We start from the raw sequence: 20,456 nt of genomic DNA, 5'->3' as shown, positions 1-20,456 counted from the left end.
TTCCTGCTCCCAGCCTTGCTCAGTTGCCTATACTTCCTGGTGTAGCCCTGAGGCCTCAGGGGGTTTTCCTATCTAATTTGACATGTCCATTGGTGTCATTGTTCACCTCACATTTGGGCAGTCATATTGGTGATACTTTATGAGTGTAGCTTCTGATGTTACTAAAAGACACAATCTCACAGTGAGCTCCCTGTTCATCTGGCAATTAAAATCTTTCTGCTTCCTCTTCTGTAGTGTTATCTGAGCCTTGGGTGTGGGAGTGTTTTGGAGATGTGTTCATTGGGGCTGGACTCCACAACTCTGCATACTAACTGGTTATGGCTTTCTGTGGTGGCTTCTGCGAGTGGCCTCATCTCATGGCTGGTTCCCTGTGGCCTTGGATCTCTCTGCTGGCTTTCTGCTTGCTTGCTTGCTTGCTTGCTTGCTTGCTTGCTTGCTTGCTTGCTTGCTTTAATTGAACATATCTGCTATTGAATGTTTATATCAGCTTAGAATTTCTTTCTAGCTTTAGACCTGAGTGAGGATTCCTTTCCTCATCCTTCCTGGTTCCAGAAAACTGTTATAGCTCATACTTCCTATTATCACCCAAAGCTGCCCCTTTTCTTTTCCTACAAATCCTGCTATTTCAAAAGGAATTTAAATATAACAAGGCAGGAAGAAAGGTAATGTTCATTTGACCTAGGTCTACAAGAAGTATATGTAAGGATTTTATTCTTAGTAATTCCAGTATTCAATTCTATTTACAGAAGCTGCATATTTAACTTTTTGATTATTTAGTACACAATTACACATTATTTTTTTTAATTGGATATTGCTTTAACTCCATTCTGTATTTGATTCATTTTAGTTTGCCCATATCACATGAAATATAAAATAAGTACAATTTGCTCAGTAAGAGAAACTATGATTTTATCAACTTCACACAATACACATAGGAAAATTATTTCATTCTTACAGGGCTTTGTAAAGAATAAATGGAACTTGTAGTGGAAAAATAAATATAATTAATCTATAATAAATCTCCTTTTTCTTCCAAAGTAGAGTAACCAGCCTTCCCAAAAATCCAGGGCAACCAAACCTCTGTGTTTACTACTGGAAGCTCACCAGCTCTGTGGAAGTTTCTGGAAAGGAATGTTGTGGAATTGGCGACAGATTGAAATAGCTTTGTCTCCTGTCCCCTGGTTCACTGGCTTGAACTAAGCCCAAGTCCAAAGCAAGACAGTGTCTGTGTTAGGTCATTAGCTTCCTTCTCACTTGGGACCTTCCATAATGATTAAAAACTTGACTTTTTCTTTTTAAGAAATGTGCTGTTTCATTATAAAGAGTCTCAGAGAGGATGCTATGCCAACAATCTCCACCTGAAGCATTGGGGGAAGACAGGGCAATGTGATGTTTTCTTCTTGCCTGAAACCAGTGGGAAGGTATAATCAGAACCAATCTAAAATGGCTGACAGTAACTAAGCCTGAAAATAAGGGGTCCTGGAAGACCCAGTCACCCCTTCCAGAAAGCTTAATAAGGACATCTACGTAGACTTCCTAAGCAGGCACTTGGCAGTTCAGGATTTTATCTTTTGGTTGTTTTCTTTCCACTCAGACCTGGGGCAGGATGGACTGGGTAGCTTTGGGAAGAGTTCCCCAGCACCACTACCCTAGGCACTGGTCTCTGGGTCCTAGTTAGTCCCTGGGTACATTATATTTAATATATTTTATATAAATATACCAAGGAATGGAAAATATAAAATCTGAGCTATTTGGAAGAAGCAGGGGACTTGGGGAGAGGCCAGAGCCACAGATTTTGATCAGGCCAACTTGACCTCTTCTTGACCTCTTTGGCTTCTGGCTTCTCCTCCTTGGCTTTCTTGTCTTCTGTGACTTCTTTTTTCCCTTCTGCATTGTGCTCCTTTTCCTCCTCTGTTTTGACTCTTTTAACTGTTTTGAAATTAGAAGAGTTCTTGTGACCATCTTCTTCCCCAGAATTCCCTTTCACGTCTTTGCCAGGCCCAGCTGCACTGCAGGGTGCAGCCAGTGACCAATGCTAAGCCAGTGATGCTTGACACGCCTGGCTTCCACCCACATGTGAACATCATTTGTGTCTGATTAGTTTAATCCCCCAGCCTCCTTCTCCCTGTCCTGCTTTAACAGAGGTCAGCAAATAACTGGCCTTTGTTGTTATTTTCTATTAGAACCATTCCCCTGGGCTGAAAAAAATGGCTCAGGGCTTAAAAGCACTGCCTGCTCTTCCAGAGGTCCTGAGTTCCATTCCCAACAATCACATGGTGGTTCACAACCATCTGTAATGAGATTGGGTGCCTTCTTCTGGCCTGCAGGAATACAGGCAGGCAGAACACTGTGTATATAGAATAAATAAATACTTAAAAAACTGGAAAGTAGCTCACGTGACCTGAGTTAAGTTCCCAGTACCCACGAAAAGGCCAGGCACCCATGTAGGATGGCTCACAAATACCTGTAACTAGGGAACCTGATGCCCGCTTCTGGTCTCTGATCACCCATACTCACAAGGGGGAGAGACGGGGGTGGGGGGAGAGAAAGAGAGGGAGGGAGTTAGCGAGGGAGGGACGAGGGAGAGAGAGCTTACAACACAAACCAACCAACAAGAACATTTGGTTAAGAAGGTCTAAGAATCGAACTTAAAGCACTTTGAAGTTCTCCACTTCAAATCCTCAAAGCTGGTTTTTTTTTATTGTTATTGTTGTTTTGTTTTTGTTTTTGTTTTTGTTTTTAAGAAAACTGGCTTCAGGAGAAGGATGGAAAAGAGTTATTTACCCTGTGATTTTAGCCCCATATTTCCATCTCAAATTCATTACAATTGGGTTCAAAATCAATGCCTGAAATGTAAGCTAATATTTGAGCTGTCCACCTACCACTATTTACAGTTTAGTGGTGGACTCAGGTTTGAGCAGCTCGCTGGATTTGATGGCTTCGTGGTTGGTCATTTTCAGGGACACTCATAGTACCTCGATAGAATGCCAATGACTTTCATTCACCTATGAGCCGCTTCTCTCTTTGCCACTGAGCTCTGAGCCTCTTGAGGGCAGTGGCCATCTTTTATATCGAAACTCTCTTCCCTACAATTTTCAGTGGGGCTGTCATTCTGCTGTGATATATGTCGACTGTTGTATTGACTGATTGCAGATTAATAATAAGCTAAACTAGGAACTGTTATATTTACTGCAAACGTACTTCAACTTTCACTTGGACACTTTAAAGATTTAAACACAACTGGTTCCCGGTGGGCTTGCAAAGATATCTCTGTCTAGCCTAGGTGGACACTTTAAAGATTTAAACACAGCAGGTATTTCATCTCTACTTCGTTTTGCACCTATCACCTTTCCCCCCTGCCCTACTAATTGTCTCCTTCTGCCCAACCATTCATGTGCATGGGTTTCACTTATGCTCATAACACTTATGAACTAACTTATTTATCTACAATACTAGCATCATGAAACTTGCAAAAAATAACAATGAAAATGGAATTAAGGTACTACTGTAAAATGAACACATGTATTGCTTTCCCTATCTACTCAAAAGACAATTAGATTTAGCCAGTTATTCATGCATGAAATCAACACTCAAGGAAAACTTAATGTGCTCTTAGTGTACTGCCAGGTGCTGAAACAAAGATAGACATGAACCCCAGTCCCTAACATCAACAGATTCACTATACATCTTCTTACTTGACCTTAAATAATGAATGGAAATTTTTTCTCTCTTAAACACAGTATCCCTACATCACTCTGGCCAGCCTGGAACTCACTATGTAGACCAGGCTGACCTCAAAAATCGCAGAGATCCACCTGCCTCTGCCTTTAAGGGATGGGATTAGAGGCATCCCTCTGCCTCTGGGCACTGGGGTTAGAGGTGGATGCCACCACACTGGCCTGTAAATTCTTTAAAGAACAAGGGTTTTCAGTATCCCATATTGCCTCATTTTCATTATAATGCAATTATAATGGAGCAGAACAAAGTATGTATGTGTTCAACACACAACTATTTACTAAAAGCTTGTATGTACTGGAGTACCATGTAACAAAGTACCATGGTGTACCATGTAACAAAGACATGAAAACACCCCAGAGACTGCAGCAATAATTCTGATGGAAAGTGGAAACTGAAAGAAGCAAATAATCCATTCATGTTATTCACCACAGTTACAGGAGTAAAGTTATCATAAAAACTGAGGAGACAATACAGGGTCACTGCTCTAGGGGATACAGGGCTAGGTTTTTGCAAACCTGGATCACAATATTTTCATCAAGCAATCCAGGTATGATGTGTTGAAAGATTTATTACAAATTAGGATAAATTTACAATAGAATGTTGGTTCATTTTAACATTGGCTCCAGTCAACAGCACCTACGTGAAGGAATCTCTCCCAAACATACATGTTGTAGGAGGGGGCCTGGTAGTTTAGTGCAGCTTAGAATACCAGATGGCACTTAGTACTACTCCTTTGGCCATTCTGAGCAGCAAAAGTCACCAACGAGCAACAGAGATGCTAAAAACTTGACACTCAATAGACACAAAGATATTTGTATTTACATGTTGAGAACTGAAGCAGAAAGGCAGAGTGCTACATGGAAAACTGAGTATTTGGTAATGAAATAAGACTATAGCTAACCATAACTATTTAAGAGACTCCCAGAGTGTGCTGAGACAATTTCTAAAAAGAAGCTAGTGCTGGCGACATGACTCAGTGAGTAACGGAGATTAGCACTAAACCTGACAAACCTGTGTTGATTTCTTAGAACCCATATGCTGGGAGAAGAGAGCAAACCAACTCCTCACACATGCAACACACATACACGTCCGCATGCATCCATACATGCACACACATGCATATACACATGCATACATACACACATGCATGCATACATTCATGGATACATACATGTGAAAAGAAACTAGAAGCTTAAGAAATTTTTTAAAAGAAGCTAGAAGCTGAAGAAGAGAATTTTTCAAAAGTTCTGCAAATGTTTGAGATCAGCTCATGGCATGTTTGGACTCCAAGGTGATGGCATGACCGGACAGTGATCAGGGAAGGGAATAGTAGGTCCTTCAAGAGTATAATAAAGCTATGGTGCCCAAAAGAGCACAGTGGAGGAGGCAGTGAACAAGCCCGGCTTGCTGAAACACACTGTAGTAATTACAGGTGGAGAGGAATCCCTCAAAAGGCTTGGCCCAGCCATTTCCCCAGTGAGATCGATAGCCATGTTTGCACCCTGGCCTGTCTTGCTGCTGCACTGGCCATGAGATCTGTGTCATGAGACTTTCTCAGTGTAGCTATTTGTACTAAGCCTGTCACTAGCTTGGCAGGAGGTAAAAATTACTTGACAGTCTCTCCTGGCTCTCTCCCAGCCTCAGCGTGAGAGCCAGTGGGCATGCAGAGTGGTGGGTGGGTACAGGACGCAGGGGGTCCTTAAGACCTGCAGCCCTCAGAGAAGGAGAGTGAAGGGCGCAGGAAGGCTTACGCAGATCTGGGTACACTGGTGCCAAGCGAGCATGTCCCCACAGCACAGTCCTAGGCCCTCCATCCTCTCTAAAGTGACCTTTAGTGGGTCACTCTCAACGGGTCTCCGGCATGGCAATATACTTGCCTCTCAAATTCATTCAGTCCTCCCTGCCCCCCGTTTTCAAACCTCACACTGGAATTTCAAAATCTCAGCTAACCACTCGTATCCTAACCAGAACGCCCCGTTAGCCTCTCGTTCTGTTGGTTTCCTATTAAACTGCAGATGTGGGCCGCTCACCATAGGCGGGGCGTTCATTTCAACCCGTTTGACTTCTTCAGGCAGGGTGATAACATTTGGGATTTCATTTTGTTTGTCCTACAAGAGTCTTGAGTTTAGGCCAAAAAAGCCCAGGCCCAGGATGAATGTGCTTCAGACCTCACTTTCTGTCAGGAGGCCAAGTGGACTTGGGAGAGAGGGTGGGGCTGTCTGTGGAGACATGATTTTCAGTTCTGCCCTTTGCCTCTGGAGCCAGGGCTCTGGCCCACCGCCAGCCTCATGGAGAGAAGATTATGGTGTTTTCTAGGTAATTTTAAAGAGTACAAGCCCAAAGCAAAGTCAGGTGGTTTCGAGTCTGCATTGAATTTTTCATGTTCAGGATTTGTCATGAGCCGGGTTTTCGACAGAGCTATATTTTAAATGATGAAGGGGGTTGGAGGCTTCTGGAGACAGGCATGTTTTGGTTGTTTGCTAATGACCTCTGGTTTTGCTTATGTGGAGTCTTGTTAACAAATTGAAATGTAGCGAAATAAAACATTCTCTTTCTTCCCTGCTTTCTTTCTTCCTTTTTTCCCCTTCTTTCTCTTCTTTTTTAAACAATAGGAACCGTTGCAGTACACTGTCAAAACTGAGCTACAGATATTGGTTATTGTAGCATCATTAATACTGTGCAAAGATAAATTAGTCACTTTGGCAATCAAACACATTCTTCAGATCTCCTGTCTGTGCTTTAAGCAGAGCCTTCGCCTAGTGTTTGATAGATCCCATTGTTAAGAGAACTGCAGAAATGTATTCAAAAATTCTTTGAAATTTTTCCAACTTCGAGAACGCATTCAGCAGTAATTAGCCTTCAAGGCGGCTGCTAAGGAGAGCTTGGCAGGGGGCTGCTCTTGAGTCTAAAAGTGAACCCCAGGCCCTGCGTGAGAGGGTGTCAGCTTTAGGATCCACGCCAGCACCAGCTCTGCCCTGTGTGCTTACCCCTACGTACCCTCTCACCGTATACCATGTTACCTCCTGAACCTCTTTTCTGATAGAAAGCCAAGTTGAGGCAGAGGGTGCAGGGAGTGGCAAGATCAAACCTAAATAAATGCTGAACTAAATAAGGCTCCGGTGACCTGGGAGGAGGCTCGATGAGCAAAGTGCTTACTGTGGTCAGCGAGAGTTCAGATCCCCAGCACCCCTGTCCAAAACCAGGCTTGGCAGCACCCATCTGGGAGGCAGGCACAGCAGGATCCCAGGAGCTTGCTAGGCAACCAACTGAGCCAATCAGTGAGTTCCAGACTCAAAGACAGACCTGTCTCAAAGAAAGTAAGGGAAAGAACAATGGGAGAAGGTATCTGCTATTGACCTCCACATGTTCAGGCACAGGCAAATATACTTACATATAGGAACGTGTATGTACATGCATACTCTACACATACAAAACCATTAAGCATAAAGAGAAAACAACTCTGACCCTAGGCAAAAGAGACTGACTTACTGTGACAGAGCTGCCATATCCTAGTTAAGGTTAGGCAGATAGATCCCTGGGGTAGTTTATATGGAGACCACAGAATGTCCCTTTCCCTATCATTAGCTGCTCACATGTCACAGGAGTGTGATGGGAATTACATAAGCCAAGTTGAAAATTTTCAAAGGCTTTGCTGTCTCCAGAACTGGGGGACGTAATTTATATTCATTCTCCCTAACTTGTTCCTTTCACCAGAAGGCTCAGTAAAGCTAACAGTGGAGCCACTGTCAGTGGTTGCAAAGGGACGTGTTCAGAAAAGACAGAGGTGGCTGCTCAGAAGCAGAGTGTCCAGTATGGTCAGAGACCCTTCCACGGAGGCAGAATTGTCAGTAGATAAACCCCACAGGACATCTATGGATGAGAGGAAAATGGAATCTTGAACTGCTTCCCCTTTAAGTTATGAGTTTGTTAGCTTGCCTGAAGAAAGTATTGTGCATGGAGAGGCTTCAACAGCAGAAACATATTTCCTCACTGTTCTGATACCAAAGAGCCACGAAAATGGGTTTCTTCTCAGAGACTCTCTCTGTAACCTATCGATGGTAGTCTTCCCTCTGTCTTCAAGTGGTCTTCCTCCTGCATGCGTCTGGGTCCTACACTCTCTTTATAAAGACACTGCTCACATTGGATTACATTCTCCAAAGCCAAATTTAAATCTAGTTGCCTGTTAGAAGGGTGTATTTCCAAAGACAGCAATCCCATTCTAAGGTACTGGGGACAGGATTTAATTTTGAAAGCAATGCAGTTCTTCCCATAATGAAAACTGAGGATACTTTAGTTCACCCTTGCTTATAGACCAGAAATCAACCCTGTTAGCATCACTGCTTCACAGGACACTCTTCACCACCCTGGCTCCTAGTACCTGAGTGCTACAGTCTCTCCAAGACTAAGACCCAGGGCCGATAGGACCTTCAGGGAAAGTACAGTTGCTGTAATGAGGTTGCTCAGGCAGTTGACTCTGCTGATAGTGAATGAAAAAAACCATTTCAACCAGGGGTACCACCTTCACTGATACACTGCCCATGCCCAGCTGTCACACAGTGCTGATTTGGATCCAGGCTCTGTACCATTCACTTTCCTGGTTTCACTGTTCTTCCTGGTAAAAACACATGGGTCTACCTCAGGAGAGCTGAGTTCATGTCTTTCACACATACACACAAATCATTTGAAATGCAGGACTTACAAAGAATTTATGGATATATACAGATGTTTTAATTTTCATCTGTTTTTAATAGGATAGAATGCATCATATGTTTAATTTCTTTTTCTGTGGTATAAAGACTATTCCTGGCTAGATTTACCACATTGATTTACAGAGTGGCTATGCTGGTTCACATTCCCAGCAGCAACGTGTGAGGGTTTCTCTGCCCCACACACACCCTTGCCACCATTCTTCTTTTTTTCTTCATGGTAGCCATTCCAAATGGGATAAGATGGGATCTCGATGTAATTTACATATGCATTTTCCTGGCAGGTAGAACATTGAACTTTTTTTTTAATATCTGTATTGGAAAGTTGTAGTTCCCATGAGAACTCTTTACTCAAATCCCTTGCCCACCTATCGACTGGATGGTTGGGATTTTGGTCTTTCACTTTTGAGTCATTTCCAAATTCCAGATATTAGTCTCCTGTCAGGTGCCCAGCTGGCAGAAGCTCTTGAAAACTCAGTGTATCAGCACTGAGCACTGTGCATCCCAGCCTTTCCTTAAACAACGCAATTACTCCTCTTGTGTGTCTGTCTTTAGCGCCATCAGTGAGCCCTGAACTGACAGTGCAAGGGCTTCGTCTTAGTAGCCATCGTCTAGCACTCTGCCCGACTCATTCTTCCAGCCTAGGTTTTGTTCTCCCAGTTTACCTTGGTGTGGCCTTCTTTCTCTTGATGACAGCTTTCCTGTCCCTCAACACGTCTTGTAAACGATTTCCTGTCCTGCCTTAACTCCATCTCTGTTTCTATTGGCTGTTGAATTTGAGAGTCACTGCTAGGCCCAAATGCACCAACCCCTTGCTCTACTTCTTTCATCTTCTATTCAGCTACAGGTATCATCCACACTTAGAAAAGATGAAAACTTTCACATGGATGTTAGATATCTTAAGATGTATTTAGCACATGGCACAGTTATCAACGCATATCCAATGAACTAGCAGGTATTGTTTATATAAAGAAGTCTTAATATACCCATGATCAAAATTATTATTTTATCTATGTAAGCAAATGCTCAGGCCTACTAGGGCTTCCCCAGCTCTCACCCTGACATCTAACTGGGAATGCCACCCTGATGTATGTGACCAGGCATGCTTTGCTCTCACCACTTGACTGCCTTCCTGTCCATCAGTGTCTCTGCATCTTTCAAAGTAGGCCTCCTTTACTGTGCTAGCTAATACCTTCCTGGACCACATCAGAGGGCAGCCTGCAAGTCAGTCTTGGAATTCCTCTGGCACCTGACAAAGGCAACACCCGGCTGTATACCTGTTCTCTTTATTTAACGTAAACAAGACAGGCAGCCGTTCTGTTTTCTGAAGATTCTCACACAAGGTAAATTCCTTGTTGAGTTTTACCTAGGAATGTGTCTTTGAGGGTGAATTCGTATCTCTCTTTTCTTCAGACAGTGCAATCTCTGCACCTCCTTGTAATTCTGGTCTGTTCCCTTTCATCTTATTCTTCATGCTGCTTGGATTTGCTTCAGATTGCAATAACCATTTATCAGGATGGCGGCACAGCTATGCAGTCTTCCTGTCCCTGTTAGAGCTCTCTGCTGAGTGTTGGCTCTTAATTTCTTGGAATAAAGTGTAAAAATACATCTCCAAGCACATGATTTTCATTTCAGATCCCCCTTTTCCTATCTGGATAGTTGGTGCTTGCGAACTGAGTCCCATGTTGACCCCCCCCCCCCGTGATTGCCTAAGGTAGTCAGCCCTATTCTGTTCCCAGTAGATCACCAACATCCTACCTGAAATATGTCTCTGTGAAAGTTAGAGCATCTACAAGTGGGATGAATGCCTTCTAAAATGATGTCATTTTAACAATGTGTGTTTCTGCTATTGTGCTTTTAAATGTCCAAAGTACCAGAAGGAAAACACACACAATAAAAACTAAAGTTTTAACTTTTACAAGCAAGCAGATGAACAAAATTAGAGATCCACCTTGGTAAAGGTTTACCAGATAACAGAACCCCACAACTCCAAAGGTCTCTTGGTGCCTTTCTGATAAACATAATATCCAGGATGTGTCTGGTTTACTTGGTTTTTTGTTTTGTTAGTTTGTGTTTTTTTTGTTTTGATTTTTACTTTATTATCATTTTTATCCCTTCTTGTCTCCTTTCTTAGCAACAGACAGTAAACATTAAAATTGGCTTTTGATAAAAGTGCCTGTGCTGTCACCAAATCCTGTCCACACATTTGCTGCATCCCTTTTTAAAAGCTCTCCCATGCAGAATACTTTAACTGTGAAGGAAACCACAGAAGTAATCATCAAGCCGTGTCCCAACTCAGCCTGTATGCATATTTCCTGTCCTTTGCTTCCACGGCCCTCCTCAACACTCATCCATGAACACATGCTTTTGAGCTGCTGAATATTTATGCAGACATGTGTGACTAATTCATATAACTACAAACACTTTGGGGACTTAAAATTCACCCAGCTCACTGGGCTTTCTCATTGTGCAAAAAGGAAAGGCTTGGTAAATCCTTTCTTTTGCTCTTTTAGTCAGCAGGGAAGGGAAATGTTAGCCTGTATTTTAATGATATACTTCACAGGTTACCTCCTCAAGCATAGCTTTCTAAATAATATTGTCGGGTGTGGAGAGATGCACACCAGTTACTTATTAAATTAAAGGTCCCCCCCACCCAGGCACCCTGAATTAATTATCACTTTTTATATAATATTGTAAGATAAATTAGAACTAATTTTTACCCCAATGTAGCTGTTTTAAGATCAAACAAATATAGGGCCATCTTGACCAGCCTTCTGTGACTTCTTCACTTTGCAAATTGTCTAGGACAGAAAGTAATCCAAATAATCACATGGCTATTTACAAGAGCATCTCACCTCACGTTGACCTCATGTTTAGTTCATGTTTGCTTTCTTCAGTTGAAAGTAATTCCAGTTTGGCAAAGTGGGAATAGAACAGTCAAATCTGTTGCAAAGATATGGCTAACTCAAGCAGAATGTTTTGAACTTCTGCTTTTTAGTCTTCTCCATTCTGGTTCTGATCAAAATTAAAATAAATATGTCAGCTATATTAGTATTAAATATTATACAAAAGATATAGTAATTTAAAATAGGAGACATACACAAGACGAGTTACCAAACTTCACCCTTCCTCTGAAAATACACCCAAACACACACACACACACACACACACACACACACACACACACACACACGGACAAGCACACAAGCACACACACACGGACAAGCACATTCACACACCTAAATGCTATATTCAGATGCAGTGAACTCATCTCATCAATATCAGATTAACTTTGGTAATTGGCAAACACCAACTTAGACATGTCAGAAATAAATATGATGGGGGAATCAAAGTAGAATCTATTGTTCTAGATTTGTAATTTAATATTTTTAAATTGTGCTTTTGAAACATTCATCATGAACTCTCACTAGCTGTTGCTACCTAATAAGACTGAGCCTCTCAGAAAAACATCACTAACAGGAGAAGAAGGGCTCATGAGACACCCCCTTCCCAAGAAGCTACTAGACTTTCATAGTTTCTGGATTTCCAGTGGTGGGGGAGGGGTAGCAACTCCTAAGTTGTCAATGCTTAAGTGAGTAACTCCTCACCTATATTCATGTAAGCAACCCTAATTAAACACTGTGGATCACCAAAAATGTTTTAAAAACATCAAAGTAGGAGGGGGCTTTGTGAGAAGAAGACATAGTTCAAAGAGTAAAAGAGATGAATGGGGACAGATAATGCTAGTATTTTATGTGTGTGTGTTTGTGTCTGTGTTTATAAAATTATTGAAGAATAGATTTTAAAATTTGTGTATGATTGATGGTATAAGTCAATTGGAAGAAACATAAAATTATGTTTCATCTCTAGCACTGCATAAAACCAGAGAAGCAGGAGATCAAGGTCATCCCCAACTACAAAATTAGTTCCAGTTCAGCCATGGCTACCTGACACCCTGCCTCAAACAAGATCAACAACAAAACAGTGTTTCTGTCTGGGATAGTTTGTAAGATTGAGGTCACAAACATTGGATCCTAAAGTGGAGATCAGCACTTAAAACTATTTCAGTGGAAATATTTTGCCATGTAGCCTACCAGCTAGTAAAATACAGTTGTACAACATGACATTCAAGTCATAATAAACAAACAGAACTCAGGCTGGCAGACACTGTCTGACTGCTTTCTTCTAATTCTTCATGACTTCCAGGCACAGACACAACCACAGATCTAGCTGCTTCCAAGTGTGGTCCATTCTCTCCCTTGCTCCTCCAATCCTTCATAGAGATACTCAAATCTTCTCTCCATCCTTCTGGAACTCTCTAATCACCTTGATCCTCATGGATTTACAGGATGCTTTGTTGCCTAATTAATATGATGCTGAATACCGTAGCAACAGAACTGGAAAACATGCAACCAATAAAGGGGACTCTGGAATCTGCTCTCCCCTTTCTGTTGCTCCACAATTCTTCCAGGAGAAAGAGAATGTGGCTGGGGAGAAGAGCTGTTGAAGGAATGAAGCAACTCAGCTGCCCCCAGTGTTGGAGACACAATCCTCCACCCCGCAGCTCCACTGCTGAATGTTTTCACAGTGTGTCCATAAAATGTGTGCCACTAGAATGCCAGTTTTAAAGAACCTTGAGGTCAAGCTGACATTCATAAAACTGTCAGTGTGGGAAATACTCCCTTTATGAGTTAAGCAAAGCTTGTAGCTTTCCCTGTAGCTTTGAACACTCACATACTAGTCAAAACCTGTGAATATGTGTACATTCTTTTTTATGGATAATTGGGCTCTTTATTGGTGGCGCCTCCTGGATTAGGAGGATTCTTCCATGCAAATAAGCTGGAGAGGAAGGCAGAGCAACAAAGAACGCCTTTCATGTCCCTTCAGCTCTCAGGTAACTACATTTAGACAGACAAACATCAAGTTCCTAGATGTCCTTAGTCACCTTTCAAATTGTTTTAAATCAACTAGTTGATACCAAAGTCTTTTCAAAACTAATAAACTGGCCTGTTCTACATGTTCTGTTGAGAATAGTTTACCCAAAGTGTTGCTGTCTAAACTTCAGCTCCTGCACCTGAAGCCAAGTCACCAGGCAGCTGTCAAATGCATTGCTATTTAAAAAGAAGCCACAGAAGTCAAGATGTACTTTGTGCATTCGAAGGACCTCAAATTAAGTTGCACATGAAATTTTCCAATGTTGTTACTGATTTTGCAACGCCTCTCTGGGTTCAAGAGCATTGGTTTCTTTGGTTTGGTTTGTGAGTTTTTGGTTTACTTATCTGTTTAACAACTTTCTTTTTATGGTAGAGACATCCATTTTGTGTGAACCTGAAGTTTTAGGGTCCTTTGGTGGCTTTTTTCTTTCTTAAAATGATACTATAGTCTCATATTTCAATGTTTCTTGGAAGAACTGGCTTTTAATCATTTCACAATATTTTCATGTTACTTGTATTAGAAAGTCATCATCTTTCTCCTGCAAGAGGATATTGTTTCTAGGTGGTATCCATTTGTTTTCTTTCTGCTTAAGAACTCAGGGTTAGAAACTGTATTATTAGGTTTCTGCCCTTTTCCCTATCTATCTGAGTAGCATCCCCTACACAATACCCCATTCCCAACAAAAGAAATGTTTACAGGTCAGGTACCCATTTCTGTGTCTGCTTGGAAAGTTCATCATTTAGAACCCAACCCAACCTGGCTGTTGGGAAATATTTTAACACAAACCTTTCTATTCCCCAGCCTTCGGAGGACTAACATCTGTGGGGATGGTTAGGGGTCACCCATAAATGAGGAAGACAAAGAACAGAGATGAAAATGGTCATGTCAGTCTCTGTAATCTCAGCATGTGTCAAGAAAAGAAAGCCACCCCTGTGGCAGTCATTTCTGAGTTAGCAGGTTGGAGAATAGGCAGATCTACTGGTTGTTTGCTTATAAAGCATAGCCTGGTTCTGGATTCTTCACTGCAGAATGCTGCATATTAGGAAGTTTAGTTCCTTTAAACAGATTTCACTGCCTGACTCTCTAATGCAAATTCCGTATTTCATATTTTTCAATAGACCAAGGAGAAAAACTGTTACTACTCCCATTATTTCAATTTCTCTCTTTTACATTATTATTTTACTAAGTTACAAAGTTTAGAAAACATTTAAAATAGTTTGAACTGTTCATAGACTGTGATCCAAGTTCTACGAACATCAAGTAAGACGGTGCCACCGGACAGCCCTTAGAAAGCCCAACTGTCTGCACACTCTGTATTTCAGTCCATCCTTGCTGCTCAGTAACGTGGCACATAGCAGAATCATCCTAGAGTCATAAAGGAGGACCTAGCCATCAGCTCACCAGCGCCCATCTTACACATAAGAAAACTGACATTTAAAGGCACGAGGTGAAATTTTCCAAGTGCTGCAGCTTTCCACTGTCTTTCATGACCTTTCTGCCTGGTCCTAGCTTTGTTCCTCCAGTTTCTCAGCTCCTGTCATGGTAGCTGTTACCAGAGGCACCCAGTCAGAGAACTGGAGCTGAGTCTTTGCCCCCTTGCTCTTTGTATTCTACTTTCCAAGGCACAGCCTTGCTATACTCTTCTGGCTAAAGGACACTTTCCCATCCTGTTTCTAGTATGTAGGAGAAAATTTTCCTTTCTCCCCACTAAAAGAGCCCTCACAGTGTGGGTGATATCCTCAATGGCATTAATAACTAGGTTAGGGGGAAAAACAGAAATAATAGTTTAATTATTTGTACGTCACTTACTGTGTGCTCAGTAAATATTGGTTGAATTGCATGGAAGGGTGAAGAATAAAGGTAATAGATTTACTGTTTTGTTTTGTTTTGTTTTTTGTAAAGACTGAAGACGAGGTAGAAGGACCCCAGAGGGCCTGCAAATAGACGATGTGCTTAACAACTAGAAACCCTAAGACCCAAAACTACCTCCCACCCTCCACAACTTACTTACTTTCCTGAGCTATAATTTTCTTTTCCATAAACACCATCTACCTTTCAGAAATTTTATGTGGATTAAGTCAGACAATGTGTGTGTGGAGCCTGGCCCACAGCAAGCCTTGTTTCCTGCCCTTCACATCAGTTGGTGCTGGTCGACCACTAGCTTTGTTTGAACGTCAGCAAATTGAAACCAAGCTGGGCTGCATTGCTTCATGCATTCTATTGGAATCACACACCTGGAGACCCAAGGAAACCTGGGGGCTTGGGGTCTTATTTCAGTGGCATGTGCCACACTGGCATGGGTTGAGGATGACGACATTTTCCTTTTCCTTTCTCCACACATTGCTGATGCTTGAGCATGGTGTTTGCAAGGGAAACATGCAGGTGAAGGGGGTTTTGTCTAGTGAAATCTGACTGCTTTGCAAAACACTTTCTACGGCAGCACGCTGTGGAGCAATATTTAGTTAACTAAACGACCTCGGGTATTTTCTAGAGTAAATGTTTAAAAATACGAAGCCTCTGTGGCTTTGATATACACAAAGGATACTGTGAGAGTCCTTCTCAAAATCACTGGCGGTGTTTGTTCCCATCCCGTCTTTTCACAATCTGTGGTATTCTAAAATCAATACTCAGGCCCTAATAAGTCATAAAACGTTGGTGATCTCTGAAATTTATGTTTCACAAACTCAAAAGCAGCGTTCTTGTGCTTTCAATGTATTTTTATGAACATGTTAATGTTTCATGATACTAATGTTCGTCATACATTTTAAAAACATTAAGCATTTAAAGCAGATCTTTAATGATGTTATCCTTGGAGACAAAATGGAATAGAATGATAAAATACTTTATTGGACAAAGTGTAATTACCATTCAACATAGCACTAGTGTACAAGTGGCATTTCAGTACCTGCGTTTTACGCCTATGCAGGACATGGGACCTACTGGTCCACAGATAGGAGCCCAGATGGAATAGTAATGAGTTCAGTAGGTTTCCCAGCTTTTGAACTTATCAAGGTTAACAGCCTTTGAAAATGCAAACCCTCCTTCCTTTCCCAAGCACACACCTACTGTAGCCAAGCATGACTTCCACAGTGACTTTTTTAGTAGAAGGTTCAGCCTTGGGGGTTAAAGGGGAGGAAGAGACTTCAGGAAAGCAAGAATAGTGTTTCAATCAACACAATGAACAGGGAAAAAACTGAGAAGGGGAAGTTATTTCCAGATGTTTCAAAGTGATGTCTCCAGGATAGACCCTAATTTTTACTGAACTTCTCAGTAAAGAAAATATCAAAAAGAAAAAGAGGAAGCATCCTATAAAAATTAACAGAATAGCTTATTAAGGGGATTGGCATGTCTTCTGATGACAGCTCCTTGGAGAGTGATTGTTTAAAGCTGGGGGGGGGTTAATTGATCAAAACAATAATGGCAGGTGTGTTGTGTGTTTATTGCATGTCTGTATGAGTATCCATATCAACAGCTCTGTGTGCTCAGTTGTACTATTGGCTGAATGAATGAGAGAGGACACTGAGAATCCACTCTTAAAACAGGTTTGTCTTAGCTGCCACTGACTTTAAAACAAATGCGCTGTGTTCTCTAATAGTGACCAACTAGCTATAAAATCAAGAGTCTGCGCTAACATTTTTCTCTTTTGCAACAAATTAGAATGTAATATATACAACTGTCAGAGAAGGACTCTTTGCCTCTCTCTCTCTCTCTCTCTCTCTCTCTATATATATATATATATATATATATATGCATATATATGAGGAAATGACACAATCATGCTATTAGGTAATAATTTGGCACTTGGATTTTCTGGAAAATTTTTGAATTATGTAATACAAACAATGAGAGGAAGATGTAAATAAGTAACTGATAAGCAAATAATTCTGGCTTCTAACCATATTGCAGACATGAAATTTAAAACATTATTGCATAAAATTTATAGAGTAATAATATGCTGGACTATAAGACAAATGTCTAGTTCATTCCTTTATAGTGTTTCAGTGATAAATACTGTTTTTCAATTTACACTCCCTCACAGACAGTTTTGAAGTTAAAAATATGATGTGTCTGTCTTCTATAGAAACACTCTAAACACACACACACATACACACATACTCACTGGTCCAACCTGTGTTGCTCCAATCTATCTAAACTTTGTTTGCATCAAGCCAGTGACTTTTCAATGTCAAAAAATGCAAATAACGGAAAGAAATCAATTATAGTTACTACCATAGCAAGTTGTTGCATTGTATTTAGGTTAAAGAACTGTGGGTTCGCACTGATTTTCTTCACTTCAATTTCAGCGCATGTACTTTGGGCATTTTGCATGCACAAGCAGCACACATTGGCAGTTCGCTCTGATATTTGGAGCTGATTCCCTACAGATGTGTTCTTTGAATATCCAAAGCAGAAAGGATTTGATTGTTATATTGTGTGTTATCTTTTCTTGATCTTACCACCCTGGCCTGTGTAGGCATTCCATAGAGCCCGAGAAGAGACTACAGACAGCTGACTAGAGGAAGAAGACAAAAATTCCCATTGTTTAGATTTCTGTCAGAGGATATAAGAATAGTTAATTTCTTTTATCTCTGGGGCTTTCATTATCATTTAAATTTCATTTTACATTAATTGATCAGGGATTAGTAAAGCCATTATGCAGAAATTAGAATAAGACAAGCCAGATGGAATGAATAATTCATAAAGTCCAATTACGTTTTATTTCTGGTGTACTTTCAAACTTGCCTCTGACTTCTGCGCTATTTTGATGTGACAATATTCGCTGGAAATCAAGTGTGCCGTTTTAATTTATTATATCCCACTGGAGTGGAGGCATTTGTATGCAGTGGAAGAATGTTCAGTGTTTCCCCTCAGAACATCAACTTTAGGGGTCTTAGAAATCCTTAGTGATTTAGAAAGGATGGCATATTTTCTGTGTAAGCTCAGCGGTTCTGCAATGAGCTGCATCACTCCTCTTGCTTCAGGTAAACTAACCCTAAAGGTTAGGGAGGCTAGGGTATCGAATGGCGAGATTCCCACTTTCCTGTAAAAGCTGAAACCCCTTTACAGGTATGTGTTCCCTTTCCTCGCCTCAAAGGAAGCCTTAAACTATGAATTTGGCCTGTAGTTGGACTGGAAGCTGCCGTCCTTGATGCAGCAACAAGCGAGGACCACGAGGTGGCAGACGTTGCCTTCGCTGCAGAACCGGGGCTCCCAGGGACCGCCCGAGCTTCGGAGCATCCCAGCGGGTCCAAGCCCCTCGGACCACTGCTGGATTCAGGCTCCTTCGACTTGCACAGCTTGGCCCCGCAAGAATTCTAAGCTAATGGCAGTCGCGTCCACCTGTCTGGAATGTCGCTTACAACTGTGTCTGAAACCGCCTCACTCCGCAGGTCCGGCCCCGGCCCATTCAGTGTACCCCCCACCCCCCGGGATTTATTTATGCCACTGGACAGTTGTAGTCACATTAAAGCTCCGGTTCACCTTCTCGAGGACTTTCATCTCGGGAAGTTTTATGACACTTGGTGAATGTGCAAAGTTTTTAATTAGGCTCTCTAGACAGCCCGAGGCGGCGGCAGCGCCACTAAGTCTTCACGGTCTCTCTGCTTTACAGCACAACAAGCCGCTCTACTCCTTTGAAGACAATGCAGACTATGTGTACGATGTCATGTGGTCCCCTGTGCATCCCGCGCTCTTTGCCTGCGTGGACGGGATGGGGCGCTTGGACCTCTGGAACCTCAACAGTGACACCGAGGTGAGCAGCGCCGGCGTCCGGGCCCAGGTCTGGGAGGGGGCACCCGGGGCCACTCTGCAGTCTGATTCTTCCTGAAAAAACAAAAAACAAAAAAAAACAAAAAACAAAAAAAAAACAAACGGCCTTTTGTGGGCAGACCCTCCAATTGCCTCTGGGCTGCACCCTTCACTCCCCTACCCCACCCCGCCACCCATTTCTTGACTATCCAGAAGGGAACCAGGAGATGGTTTGCCCAAAACCCCATGTCACTTTATCCCTCAACTGTGGAAGATCTTAGATGATTACTGACACAGCACACAGCACACACACACACACACACACACACACACACACACACACACACACACACACACACACTTTTTTTTTCAAGAGCACAAGGTGTATTCACACCTTTCCCTAAGGGACAGGACACACAGTATTGAAATAACTTTGTTGGCAGGCACTTGGAAAAGAAAGCTTTTGTGGATGCTGTTTTAAGATGGATTATTGAAATGGGGTGACTCTGTCAATGTTGGCTATTTGTACAATTCCTGTTTTGACTCCATAAAAGATTATTCTCTTCATGGCTGTCTGTTTAGATCTACTGCTCATTTAATTTTTACCAAGGAAATACTCCTTGTCTACAATATTGAACTCAAAGGCAGTAGTGTCTAACTTTGAACATGTATACAAAACACAAGTATTTTTTTAAGTGGGATTTTTAACATGTCACATTTAAAGTCATTCACAAGTGAAAAAGAATGCCTATTTCTAAAAAAAAAGTTGGTAATTAAATAATTATATTTAAAGTATATATCATCTGCTTTGTTCCTTTTTTCAGTCCTCAAGATTATTGAGGGTCTAAATCAAAGCCCTTGGATTTTTTGTTGTTGTTGTTATCCGAGGAACATGTTACATGAATATTATGTATCCTAAAATGGCCTCTGCATCATTTCTTGGTTTTTGGATTGGAGAGCTCTCCATAAATGCAAATCTCCAGGTAAAGAATACATGGTAGGAGTATACGTCAAGGAAATCTTTTGAAGTGTGTGGAGCAGGAAGCTGTTCGGCCTTTTTAATTAAGGATCCTACAGCTGGAGGACATGAAGGAGCAGCACACGAGGCTAGGATTTTTTTTTTTTTTTTTTTTTTTTTTTTTTTTGTGGAGCCGCATGGAAATTCCCTTCAGGTGGTGTTGCTTCTGGGCATCTTTAAGGGCATGGATACCTGCAACTATCACCAAACAGCTACCTTTTAAAATTATTTCCATTGCAGCCTATTTTCCCTTTTACTTCCAAGAACTACATGAAGTTATGTAATGAAGCATCTTTGAAAATAACCAAAAG

The 20,456-nt window shown here is 41.6% G+C and overlaps 1 protein-coding gene across 6 annotated transcripts in view; it reads left to right on the top strand.

The window, feature by feature from the left end:
* Dync1i1 (dynein cytoplasmic 1 intermediate chain 1) overlaps window positions 1-20,456 on the top strand; it is a 270,227-nt gene that overhangs the window by 229,405 nt on the left and 20,366 nt on the right. For all 6 annotated transcript variants that reach the window (XM_035451088.1, XM_035451086.1, XM_035451087.1 and 3 more), the window contains one exon: window positions 18,991-19,131. In XM_035451088.1, the coding sequence (XP_035306979.1) occupies window positions 18,991-19,131 (141 nt within the window). The remainder of the gene's footprint in view (window positions 1-18,990; window positions 19,132-20,456) is intronic.

This window comes from Cricetulus griseus, assembly GCF_003668045.3.
Source record: "Cricetulus griseus strain 17A/GY chromosome 1 unlocalized genomic scaffold, alternate assembly CriGri-PICRH-1.0 chr1_0, whole genome shotgun sequence".
NCBI lineage: Eukaryota > Metazoa > Chordata > Mammalia > Rodentia > Cricetidae > Cricetulus > Cricetulus griseus.
The sequence above is the reverse complement of the archived record's forward strand: the minus strand, read 5'-3'. Positions and strand labels throughout refer to the sequence as shown.